The sequence below is a fragment of the Nuphar pumila genome, chromosome 4, assembly GCF_984573655.1.
Source record: "Nuphar pumila chromosome 4, dmNupPumi1.hap1.1, whole genome shotgun sequence".
Classification (NCBI taxonomy): Eukaryota; Viridiplantae; Streptophyta; class Magnoliopsida; order Nymphaeales; family Nymphaeaceae; genus Nuphar; species Nuphar pumila.
The window spans coordinates 132667221-132680864 of NC_143252.1; the positions used below are offsets into that span (position 1 = coordinate 132667221).

At 37.8% G+C, this 13644-nt stretch overlaps 2 protein-coding genes across 2 annotated transcripts; both read left to right on the forward strand.

Annotated features, from left to right (window-relative positions):
- Nucleotides 1-1246: 1246 nt before the first annotated feature.
- On the forward strand, nucleotides 1247-5389 carry LOC149841114 (short-chain dehydrogenase ptmH-like). Its single transcript, XM_090005192.1, has 3 exons — nucleotides 1247-1595; nucleotides 1788-1947; nucleotides 5053-5389. The coding sequence occupies exons 1-3, from the start codon at nucleotides 1247-1249 to the stop codon at nucleotides 5387-5389; spliced, it is 846 nt and encodes a 281-aa protein (XP_089861318.1).
- A 3313-nt stretch (nucleotides 5390-8702) lies between these two features.
- LOC149841115 (short-chain dehydrogenase ptmH-like) lies at nucleotides 8703-11838 on the forward strand. Its single transcript, XM_090005193.1, has 3 exons — nucleotides 8703-9051; nucleotides 9272-9431; nucleotides 11502-11838. Exons 1-3 carry the CDS (start codon nucleotides 8703-8705, stop codon nucleotides 11836-11838), a joined length of 846 nt encoding a protein of 281 aa, XP_089861319.1.
- The last annotated feature ends 1806 nt before the right edge of the window (nucleotides 11839-13644 follow it).

The following is a 13644-nucleotide window of genomic DNA, read 5'->3' on the forward strand; positions in this document are numbered from 1 at the left end:
TTTGGCCACCGATTCAGCTATATCAGCTTCTAATCTATTTACTATTTTAACTTTATTAATTTCTAAATTCTTAAAAACACTTGTAACATTCTTATTTTAAAAAGCACTCAAAATGAATACTTATTTCTAAAACTACACTACAAATACCATTATTTTATAATAATTTCAAAGTGACGCCCCTATTTTTAGACTTTTTAACCTTTGCACAATTGAATTTGAGATTGAAGCACGTGAAATTTAGATCTTGACTCCGGATCTTCACTCCAACAGCTTTGAAATAACTCTAAAATGCTCAAATTGCACTTGATTTGAACAAAATTTGCACCAAAAGCTTTTTCACACAAAAATACCAAAATTCATTAACCATGATTATTTTAACATTAAAATCAATGAAATTCATGCAATAATTATATAAAAATATATGTAATTTATGCATGATCACCTTACTTCCCACAACTTCCCCGTAATGACAATGATATAAAAATAAACAATCCAAGCTATACTGATGCTCCTGTCTTTAAATTCATGCTCCCCCCAAAGCTTTAGTGAGTCTCTAATATCTTGGTTAGGCACTTGCCTCACGCCAAAAAGTCTTAACTACTCGTCACCATATTTGTTTTCCAATTGGGCAGTGAATCATGACATGGCTTAATGACTCCTCTACAATCCTACACATTGGACAATGAGGCGTAACATCATGTCCATTGGAAGCAATCTATTTTTCCAAAGCAAATCTTAAGGGAGCGCTGCACAAAGTACTTGACCACTATGGCAAGACAAGAACACTGGATCTGCTTCCGATTGCGGGGTCTTCATAGCATTATTCTTTTCTAATTAATATCTGATATTTTTATAAGTGGGTGGTAAATAGCCCATAGTCTAGCCGTTTTTTTCAAATACAATTTGAGCATAAAACAAAAGGGTGGTTTGTTTTGGAATTGGCCGCCACAGTCAACATTAAAATGAATGGTGCATACCGAATCTGCTGCAATCCTCCTAACGATGTTCAAAATCATCAGCCATAACGCAAGGCGGATGAGGGGCCACAAAAGAAAAGCTTAAGGCCATCCCCACGCGTGATGGCCTTAACTGAGCCCAAGTCTCCATGAAACAACCTCCATATCGTGGGCCCAAAAAGTCTCACACACATTTGTGGCGAACACACTGATATATAGTTGAGAGAGATAGAGAGAGAGAGAGAGAGGTTCTCTGTTTTCTGCAATAGAGACAGAATCACAATTGCCAAATGGATGTTGTTGCTTCTGGGGAGGAGTTGGTGGTGGTGCTGATAACGGGCTGTTCGCTCGGTGGCATAGGCCACGCTCTGGCGCTGGCCTTTGCTGCGAGGGGTTGCTGGGTGGTGGCCACCAGCAGGTCTCTGGGCTCCATGGACGGCCTCGACCGCTGCCCCGGCGTTTCTGTGGAAGAGCTGGACGTTTCGTCGCAGGAGAGCATCGATCGGGCGGTGAGGAAAGCCGTTCAGAGGTACGGCAAGATCGACGTGCTCGTTAACAACGCCGGCGTTCACTCCGTCGGTCCCCTCGCCGAGCTCCCCTCGCAAGCTCTTGAGAACACCTTTGATACCAACGTGTTTGGTCTCTCTCTCTCTCTCTCTCCATTTTTCTTTACTAAACCTATGGATAAATGTCACTTGACCTTTGAGTTTCATACTGTATGATGTGATTTATTTTATCTATGAAATTGCCTTTCTCCTGTTACATCTATATATGTTCATTGTTTCTTGTTTGTGTTTGTTATTTTCATTTGTTTTTACATTTCTTCTACAGGACCAATGAGACTTGTTCAAACGGTGGTCCCACACATGATGATGAGAAGGAAGGGCAAGATAGTGAACGTTGGGAGTGTGGCTGGTTTGGCACCTGGGCCTTGGGCAGGTGCTTATTCCGCATCTAAAGCTGCACTTCATGCTTTGTCTGATACCTTGAGGTGAGAGCACATCAGTCCCTTGCTTTTCATTCATTTCTCTCTCTCTCTCTCATGATATTGTTAATTCATTTCATTTAATATGGATGTCATTGACACAACTTGTCTTCATTGCTAATGTTGCCCACCTGGAACATGTTTTCCATGTGATGGAGACAAGTTTCATAACAACCTGTTTGTTTTATGTAATTTTCATGAAAGATTGCTGAGCTCAGCAACTCTTTCCCATCATAGGTGAAATAAATAGCCGAGCACCATCTGGGGAAACTTTCATATTGGCACAAGTGGGACCCAAATTTTCCCACCCCTTTCCTTTTCTTATATAGATTCCTTGATAACGAAAGGACTTTTATGGGAGAGTTGAGTTGACAAGAGGGAGACCCTTCCCTTTGCCATAAAGGGTATCCACTACAAGAAAAATGTTAATTAGCGACGGAAATTCGCGACGGATTTTTTTCATCGCGAATGTGTGACAAATTAGCTAAAGAAAACTTTCTTCATGAATTTGTCGCTAATTAGCGACGGATTAACGACAACAATTGTTTCGTCGCTAATTCTCAATACAAGAAAAACATTTTAGCGAGGGATTTAGCGAGGGAATTTTTCTGTCGTTAATCCGTCGCTAATTAGAGACGGATTAGCGACGGAAAAATTCCCTCGCTAAATCTCTCGCTAATTTTCGATTTAAACCGAGCGCGAAATTTTCCCTCTCTCCCCGTTCGAAATTTAAATCAATCGCGTTCGATTTAAACCGACTTCTTCGGAGGACAGTGACATCGGAGAGCATGTACATGAGAGTGGAGGACGGCGACGCCGGAGGACGGTCGGCGATCGTTGGAAGACGTCGGCGCCGGTTCACGGAGGACGGCGACGCTGGTTCACGGAGGATGACGGCGATGCCGGTTCACGAAAGATGACAACGCCGGTTCATGGAGGACGGCGACGCTGGTTCACGGAGGATGACGGCGACGCCGGTTCACGAAAGATGACGGCGTCGGTTCATGGAGGACGGCGACGCCAGAGAGCATCGGTTCACGAAGGACGGTTCATGGAGAACGGCGATGCCGGTCCACGGAGGACGACGACGCCCGTTCAAGGAGGACGGCGATGCCAGAGAGCACCGGTTCATGGAGGACGATACAAGTCCGGCGACGAGGCAGAGCGATCATTCTGTGCAATGCCTGTCGGGTGCGGTATAAGTCCGGCTTATTGGTGCCGGAATACCGGCCGACAGGGATCATTTTTTTTTATTTTTTTTTTAATTTTAGCGATGGATAATGTCTGTCGCTAATCTGTCGCAAATTAACGACGGAATTAACGACAGATAAGTTTTTCCGCTAATTAGCGAGCAAAAATTCGCGATGGCCTCTATCCAACGCTAATCCGTCGCTAAACAGTTTAGCGACGGATTAACGATGGATATAAGCCGTCGCTAATCCACGATTTTCTTGTAGTGGTCCTCCCAATGCTTTGAAAATAACACAAAACACGTTTCAGACATGGTTTCCTTGGAAACGTGTTTCACATGTGCAACTAATATTTCTACTATCCCTCTTCCAATTTTATGAATAAGGTCATGACGACCAATATACTAAGCTGCACAGTTGCGGGAGAAAGCACCTAGGGTAATAATTCTACATCGAAGAATAAAGAGAAAAGAGAGAAAAGTATTTTGACAATGGAAGAAAATAACTACAAAAAAAAATCAAGATGAAACTTTCTTAGTTTTAGGTACAGATATTCACAACTACATAAACTATAGTTTGTAATGAATCTCTGTAGATGTGATTGCCAAAGTTGAAGATTTTCTGTACAAAGGTGCAAAACATGTAGCATGTTATATTCAGTTCCCCTTGTACCTCCTGTAGCATTTTACTCATTTATTTTTAAAAGGAATGATAAACCATGTTTGAAAATGCAAGATTTAAAAAAAATCCATTTTCATTTTTCTTCTGTGTTTGTTTTGAGAAACCTATTAATTTGATTGTTATTATCCCCAATGTTTTAGTCAAATTAAATATGGTTTTAAATGGAAAATGTTTGTTTTGAATTTGAAATATCTTTGCTCTACCTGCAATATCATGTATCATTGCTTGATAGTAGGGGTACTGTGACTATGACAATTTTTTATACTGTACATCTGATTCTATCTGGGATCACATCTGTGTCTTTAATATTTTTATCGCGGTTATTTTGGAAATCTAACAGCTTGCAATCTGCAAAGGGTGCATTTTAACTGAACTTCCGTTGTCATGGTCAGAAAAATCAGAATGGATCAGGTTTCAATTATAAAATGTTTGTTGGAAATTAAAAACCTGCAGTTATATAGTAGCTTTGCTTCAATGCTTGATGGTGGGGATCATGGTCTATATCACATGGACACTTAGCATTCATATCACGTGTCAACACAACATGGCCCTAGGGTACACCAGGACACTTCATGGATACAGTCAAACTAGTGTTGGACACAGTCAACACTATGTCATTAATTTTGAATTTACCATATTCTTTTTCTTTTAAAATTTGTCATCAATTACATTATGTTTCGATTTTAACGTAGTTTTATTACTTGATGCTTTTAATTATAGTGATTTAGGATAGTTCTTCAACATAAACCTCTGTGTGTACAGTCATGTTCCTGTTTTCTAATTTTTAAGAACCGTTGCACCACACCAAGAAAGTCAGCATTGTATACCCTTGTCGTGTCCATATCTATGTGACATAGATTGTGATAGCTCTAGACACTAAGAATGGTGACTTAGACTTTTTACTTGAGGCTAGTTGAATAAATAAAACAATGCAATCCTTATGAAATAATTCAGTAAGAAATTTACTTTATTCATGTCTTTTCCCTTTTTTACAAGACAGTAGAATGCTTACTTGCTTACAACTTGCTACGTCTTACCACTTTTTTCCTTGTAGCATATGCTTCTGATGCAGGAGTGAAGCAGAGAGAAATCTGGGTTCAAGAGATCCATTTGGATCCAGCTTTTAGTTTAGGTTTTATTTGAGTTTTTTTTTTAGATTTAGATCTTAATTATGTAATGGATCTATCTCAGATCCAATTTATGATTAAGGGTTCTTATGTTCCCTATAATTTGATCACAGAATGGAACTAAAGTGTTTCAACATTGATGTCATCATTGTGGCCCCTGGAGCGATCAAATCAAATCTTGAAAACAATGCATTAGCTAATTACAGTAAGTTGCCAGAGTGGAAGTTCTACAAGGCATTTGAAGAGGCCATTCGTGCAAGAGCCATGAAATCACAAGGCCAGAAATCTACTCCAACAAAAGAGTTTGCAGAGAAGACAGTGGCTACTATTCTTGGAAATAATCCACCAGCTTGGTTCTCGTACGGCCAATACTCCACAATATTTGCTGTTCTATACCATCTTCCTCTTTGGGTGCGAGATTTCATTTTTAGACTGATATTGAAGTGTTGAATATGTAATATACCAGAGTTACTGGAAGCTTCTTAGAAGTTTGCTTCCCATAAACTCGCTTTGAAAGCGTGATACTCCTTGCTTTCGAAATTTGATGAGAATCTCGATTCTCCCACGATTCTGTTATGCTTTTCACACTCTACTTTTTGTGTTTTTTATGTGTTTTCTCTCATGCTGCTCACTCACTTGCATGTGCTTTCTCTAAATTAGTAGTCTTCATTTTTGGATTTTGTTAAAAATTTAATTCTTACACTAAAAAATCATGAAATTTAACAATAATCGATTTTGTTTTAGCTTTTATTTGCATTCCATTTTTATTTTCATTCAATTCTTATATTGTTTTTTTTTTTAATTCCTCGCTTTCCTTTTCCTATACATTTTAAAATGCATCGCTTCTCGCTTACGCTTTCCGTATCGTTTCTCACTTACACTTTCCGTATCTTTTCTCGCTTTCGCTTCTTAGTATGGCAACCTTGGGATATACTCATTTAGTCACTTCTTATACATATATATTTTCAAGATGGGGTTAGGCCGACCCCTACCAGTTACAAGCAAATAAACTCAAATTACAAATCAAATAAACTAAGGAACCAGTAAGGTGGCTTATCTTTTCAAACCAATGTTGTCAGTATCGGTATCTGCCCTGAATGGTTTGGCCACCGATTCAGCTAGATCCACTGATACCGATACTCAACTGAATCATTCTGTTTCAACCTAAAAATAATAAAAAATTATGTGTCAATCGTTAACGTGACACATGTTTAAAAAATTAAAAAAAATATTAAAGAATTTAAATTTTAGTATTTTTTATATTGATTAAAAAATAGCCCCGATACTATGTGCCAATACTGATAACATTGTTCCAAAACCTATCTCGACCCCCAAAGCCAAATCGAGCAAAGTAGCGAAACCCAATAATTCATGAACTTGTCGACATGAATACATTTGATACGTTCAAAACTTAATTCAGTAACAAGTTTCCAAAAGTCTCATTCCATAAGTATGTCAGCCTCTTCCCTAGAACAACCTTATGGTGGCAGCCACACTGTCTCATCGGGATGATTCAATAATCAAAAAGCAACAGCAAGGAATTAGCCCCAACACCTCCTTCAATGCTACCCATTCCTTTTGGCAATCATCTTCTTTGCACTTTGTACGAAAACCAACCAAGGCACAAGTTCCATCCCTCATGGTCGATCTGTCAGTAAATAAATCCCACCTGCCATGATCATTAGGAAACATGAGAGCATAAGCTATAAACATTTGCCTTAGCCCATCCATCGGCTGGTGTGCGTTCTGCGTAACTCTAAGACTTAACAATTGGGTGTGAATTATTCGAGTAGAATGAAAGGGGTCTTAAAAGAAAAAAATAATTTAGGAAAAGGGAAAGGAAAAGATTTTCAAGTTGAACTTTTCAATTTAAAAAAATAGAAAGTTCAAGAAAGAAAAGTAAAAAAAGAGGACTCTTTTTTTTCTTGAGCCTTCCAAAATTAAAATTAAGCAAATCTAAAAAACAAGCAAAAACATTTAGATACTTTCTAAACATGTCTAATCACACCCAGGTAAGAAAAACTTGACAGTTACTTACAAAAAAATAAAAATAAAATTCATTTCAAAAAATCACTGCAACTACAACCAGAGGTCAGATTTTCGTAGGATTAGAAAACCGACTTCAGTAAAATGGTTGTAAAATTTCAACCCCTTTTCAGATTGAGATAAAATTTTTAAAAAATACTCTAGATATGTACAAATAACACATACTAAAATTTAAGCCTTAAATTCCTTCTAGATTGGCCAAAATAATCTGTTCATCAGACCAGAAAATCCAGGTCTAACACAAAAAATTTAGCCAATAAAGGAAAATATTTTTTGGCTAAAATAAAAATTTAAAACAATGAGTCTAAGCGATCCTAAACAATTCTAATACATAAAAATCAAAGAGAGTATATCTAAATATGTAAGAAAAATAAAATAAAATCTGATCTATATACAAGAAACCATAAAAATCTAAAAAAGGGGTAGAAGAAAAAACTTACCGGTGACGATTCTCGATTTTAGATTGGGTTGAGAAAAGAGTGAATCTCTCCTATGATGGTGCTGTGTTTCAAAGGTTGCCCACAACATAATTTGTGATGTCACGTCAAGCTCTTGGCCGCTGCATATGAAACTCACGTGGAGAAGAGGAAGGGAAGAAGAAAGCAGAAAGAAGAAAAGAAGAAAAGAAGAAAAGAAGATAGAAGAAGAAAGAGGGAGAAAGAGTTTTCCACGTTGGGAAGGAAGAGGAGGAAAGAGAAGGGGCGACAACTCCTAAAGGAAAAATCAGCTTATACTTAGGTTTTCTAATCTATTTACTATTTTAACTTTATTAATTTCTAAATTCTTAAAAACACTTCTAACATTCTTATTTAAAAAAGCATTCAAAATGAATACTTATTTCTAAAATTATACTACAAATACCATTATTTCATAACAATTCCAAAGTGACGCTCCCTATAAAAGGTTATTTTAGACTTTTTAACCTTTGCACAATTAGATTTGAGATTGAAGCATGTAGAATTTAGATCTTGACTCCGAATCTTCACTCCAACCGCTTTAAAATAACTCTAAAATGCTCAAATTGCATGTAATTTGAACAAAATTCGCACCCAAAGCTTTTTGCACACAAAAATACCAAACTTCCTAATATCTTGGTTAGGCACTTGCCTCACGCCAAAATGTCTTAACTACACGTCACCATATTTGTTTTGCAATTGGGCAGTGAATAATGACATGGCTTAACGACTCCTCTACAAGCCTACACATTGGACAATGAGGCAAGCAATCTAATTTTCCAAAGCAAATCTTAAGGGAGCGCCGCACAAAGTACACTGGATCTGCTTCCGATTGCGGGGTCTGCATAGCATTATTCTTTTCGTAATATCTGATATTTTTATAAGTGGGTGGTAAATAGCTCATAGTCTAGCCGTTTTCTTCAAATACAATTTGAGCATAAAACAAAAGGGTGGTTCGTTTTGGTTGGCCGTCACAGTCAACATTAAAATGAATGGTGCATACCGAATCTGCTGCAATCCTCCTAACGATGTTCAAAATCATCAGCCATAACGCAAGGCGGATGAGGGGCCACAAAAGAAAAGCTTAAGGCCATCCCCACGCGTGATGGCCTTAACTGAGCCCAAGTCTCCATGAAACAACCTCCATATCGTGGGCCCAAAAAGTCTCACACACATTTGTGGCGAACACGCTGATATATAGGAGAGAGAGAGAGAGAGAGGTTCTCTGTTTTCTGCAATAGAGACAGAATCACAATTGCCAAATGGATGTTGTTGCTTCTGGGGAGGAGTTGGTGGTGGTGCTGATAACGGGCTGTTCGCTCGGTGGCATAGGCCACGCTCTGGCGCTGGCCTTTGCTGCGAGGGGCTGCAGGGTGGTGGCCACCAGCAGGTCTCTGGGCTCCATGGACGGCCTCGACCGCTGCCCCGGCGTTTCTGTGGAAGAGCTGGACGTTTCGTCGCAGGAGAGCATCGATCGGGCGGTGAGGAAAGCCGTTCAGAGGTACGGCAAGATCGACGTGCTCGTTAACAACGCCGGCGTTCACTCCGTCGGTCCCCTAGCCGAGCTCCCCTCGCAAGCTCTTGAGAACACCTTTGATACCAACGTGTTTGGTCTCTCTCTCTCTCTCTCTCTCTCTCTCTCTCTCTCTCTCTCTCTCTCCATTTTTCTTGACTAAACCTATGGATAAATGCCACTTGACCTTTGAGTTTCATACTGTATGATGTGATTTATTTTATCTATGAAATTGCCTTTCTCCTGTTACATCTATATATGTTCATTGTTTCTTGTTTGTGTTTGTTATTTTCATTTGTTTTTACATTTCTTCTACAGGACCAATGAGACTTGTTCAAACGGTGGTCCCACACATGATGATGAGAAGGAAGGGCAAGATAGTGAACGTTGGGAGTGTGGCTGGTTTGGCACCTGGGCCTTGGGCAGGTGCTTATTCCGCATCTAAAGCTGCACTTCATGCTTTGTCTGATACCTTGAGGTGAGAGCACATCAGTCCCTTGCTTTTCATTCATTGCTCTCTCTCTCTCTCTCTCATGATATTGTTAATTCATTTCATTTAATATGGATGTCATTGACACAACTTGTCTTCATTGCTAATGTTGCCCACCTGGAACATGTTTTCCATGTGATGGAGACAAGTTTCATAACAACCTGTTTGTTTTATGTAATTTTCATGAAAGATTGCTGAGCTCAGCAACTCTTTCCCATCATAGGTGAAATAAATAGCCGAGCACCATCTCGGGAAACTTTCATATTGGCACAAGTTGGACCCAATTTTTCCCACCCCTTCCCTTTTCTTATATAGATTCCTTGATAAGGAAAGGACTTTTATGGGAGAGTTGAGTTGACAAGAGTTTTTAGAAACCTTTCTTATGGGAGACCCTTCCCCTCGCCGTAAAGGGTGTCATCCCAATGTTTTGAAAATAACACAAAATACGTTTCAGACATGGTTTCCTTGGAAACGTGTTTCACATGTGCAACTAATATTTCTACTATCCCTCTTCCAATTTTATGAATAAGGTCATGGCGACCAACATACTAAGCTGCACAGTTGCGGGAGAAAGCACCTAGGGTAATAATTCTACATCAAATATTAAAGAGAAAAGAGAGAAAAGTATTTTGACAAAGGTAGAAAATAACTACAAAAAAAATCAAGATGAAACTTTCTTAGTTTTAGGTACAGATATTCACAACTGCATAAACTATAGTTTGTAATGAATCTCTGTAGATGTGATTGCCAAAGTTGAAGATTTTCTGTACAAAGGTGCAAAACATGTAGCATGTTATATTCAGTTCCCCTTGTACCTCCTGTAGCATTTTACTCATTTATTTTTAAAAGGAATGATAAACCATGTTTGAAAATGCAAGATTTTAAAAAAATCCATTTTCATTTTTCTTCTGTGTTTGTTTTGAGAAACCTATTAATTTGATTGTTATTATCCCCAATGTTTTAGTCAAATTAAATATGGTTTTAAATGGAAAATGTTTGTTTTGAATTTGAAATATCTTTGCTCTACCTGCAATATCATGTATCATTGCTTGATAGTAGGGATACTGTGACTATGACAAATTTTATACTGTACATCTGATTCTATCTGGGATCACAACTGTGTCTTTAATATTTGTATCCCGGTTATTTTGGAAATCTAACAGCTTGCAATCTGCAAAGGGTGCATTTTAACTGAACTTCCGTTGTCATGGTCAGAAAAATCAGAATGGATCAGGTTTCAATTATAAAATGTTTGTTGGAAATTAAAAACCTGCAGTTATATAGTAGCTTTGCTTCAATGCTTGATGGTGGGGATCATGGTCTATATCACATGGACACTTGGCATTCATATCACGTGTCAACACAACATGGCCCTAGGGTACACCAGGACACTTCATGGATACAGTCAAACTAGTGTTGGACACAGTCAACACTATGTCATTAATTTTGAATTTACCATATTCTTTTTCTTTTAAAATTTGTCATCAATTACATTATGTTTCGATTTTAACTTAGTTTTATTACTTGATGCTTTTAATTATAGTGATTTAGGATAGTTCTTCAACATAAACCTCTGTGTGTACAGTCATGTTCCTGTTTTCTAATTTTTAAGAACCGTTGCACCACACCAAGAAAGTCAGCATTGTATACCCTTGTCGTGTCCATATCTATGTGACATAGATTGTGATAGCTCTAGACACTAAGAATGGTGACTTAGACTTTTTAGGCTAGTTGAATAAATAAAACAATGCAATCCTTATGACATAATTCAGTAAGAAATTTACTTTATTCATGTCTTTTCCCTTTTTTACAAGACAGTAGAATGCTTACTTGCTTACAACTTGCTACGTCTTACCACTTTTTTCCTTGTAGCATATGCTTCTGATGCAGGAGTGAAGCAGAGAGAAATCAGGGTTCAAGAGATCCATTTGGATCCAGCTTTTAGTTTAGGTTTTATTTGAGTTTTTTTTTTAGATTTAAATCTTAATTATGTAATGGATCTATCTCAGATCCAATTTATGATTAGGGGTTCTTATGTTCCCTATAATTTGATCACAGAATGGAACTAAAGAGTTTCAACATTGATGTCATCATTGTGGCCCCTGGAGCGATCAAATCAAATCTTGGAAACAATGCATTAGCTAATTACAGTAAGTTGCCAGAGTGGAAGTTGTACAAGGCATTTGAAGAGGCCATTCGTGCAAGAGCCATGAAATCACAAGGCCAGAAATCTACTCCAACAAAAGAGTTTGCAGAGAAGACAGTGGCTACTATTCTTGGAAATAATCCACCAGCTTGGTTCTCGTACGGCCAATACTCCACAATATTTGCTGTTCTATACCATCTTCCTCTTTGGGTGCGAGATTTCATTTTTAGACTGATATTGAAGTGTTGAATATGTAATATACCAGAGCTACTGGAAGCTTCTTAGAAGTTTGCTTCCCATAAACTCGCTTTGAAAGTGTGATACTCCTTGCTTTCGAAATTTGATGAGAATCTCGATTCTCCCACTCTTCTTTTATGCTTTTCACATACTTCATCTATTCTCCTTATATGTCATCTCACTCTACTTTTCGTGTTTTTATGTGTTTTCTCTCATGCTGCTCACTCACTTGCATGTGCTTTCTCTAAATTAGTAGTCTTTATTTTTAGATTTTATTAAAAATTTAATTCTTACACTAAAAAATCATGACATTTAACAATAATCGCTTTTGTTTTAGTTTTTATTTGCATTCCATTTCAATTTTCATTCAATTCATATATTGTTTTTTTTTAATTCCTCGCTTTCCTTTTCCTATACATTTTAAAATGCATCGCTTCTCGCTTACGCTTTCCGTATCGTTTCTCGCTTACACTTTCCGTATCGTTTCTTGCTTCCGCTTCTTAGTATGGCAACCTTGGGATATACTCATTTAGTCTCTTCTTATATATTTGTATGTGTGTATACAAGTGTCTATGTTACATACAACTGTTTTTATGAAGTTTTCAATATGATTAATATGGAAGGGTACACGATAAGCGGCCAAAATATAGTATCTATGTGATATGGGTACATGTATGTATCAATATATGAGTGTACATATTGCGATAAGCGTATTACTTATTAGATATTTTGTGTTGCTAGACCACTATTTTTTAACTTAATCGGTTGCATTTTTTAGCTTAGAGATCCTTTGTGGACATTGCTCTGTTAAGAAGATGGCATTTTGGGTCTTCTGCCTCCCTTTGTTTTATCAAGGAAAAATAAATTAATGTGAATGTTTGTTTTCCTCTGATTTTAAGTAGAACAACTAGGGCCGCAAAACGAGATGAGTTACTTGTGGTTCAGCTCGTGCTTGGCTCATAAAGATCAAACTCATAGAATAGGCTCAGCAAGCCAATTATGAACAATAGGTGTTCGGCTGGGTTCATCAGGATTGTTAAGTAGTAACAAGTATATTTTCAATATATTTATATCATATAATATTCTGTAGAATAAATATTCCAAGTGTTTTCCTTACAAGGAATAGGTTTCGAATTCAAGTCATATTGTCAGCTTGAATTCCATCCAAGTTGTCTAAAGTTCAGATCCTAGTAATTTCGATTTTGAAAAGATGTGCTTTTTTGTAAATGAGCCAGCTCGAACTTGGCTCATCTAGGTCAAACTAGTCACGAGCTTGAGCATGGCTCAACTCGTCACAAAAACGAGCCAGGCTTGTACACCTCATGTTCGGTTAGTTTGACTTGTTTATCAGCCCTAAGAATGATTCTATAACTTGTATCTTAGTATACATTTCTCGATCTGGTTACTGGATCCATTGGAAATGACTAAAGTCATGTTACTTTTCAAACGATTACCTAAATCTTTTAGTATTTACTTAATTATCAATAAGGGTGGATATCAGGTTGGGCAATCGGATACTAACCAAATGGACTAGATTTGGGTTGCCCACACAGCCTCAAGCTCGAAAAATAATCGGGCCTAATGTGGCCTGAGAAGGAAAGTGGCTGGATTTGGGTACGAGCAAAAGAAAATTCAATGGAGCTTGACCGGCCCAATCCAATGATCATTGTGTTTAAAAGACCTATTCCACATGAAAATCAATAGCTTTTACAAATTTTTAACGAATTTAGTACCACAAAAATCTCATGCCATGTCCAACGGGGGCTCCGCTTGTCTGGTAAGAGTAGCTAGTGTACGTCACCTTGTGTTGAGACGTTG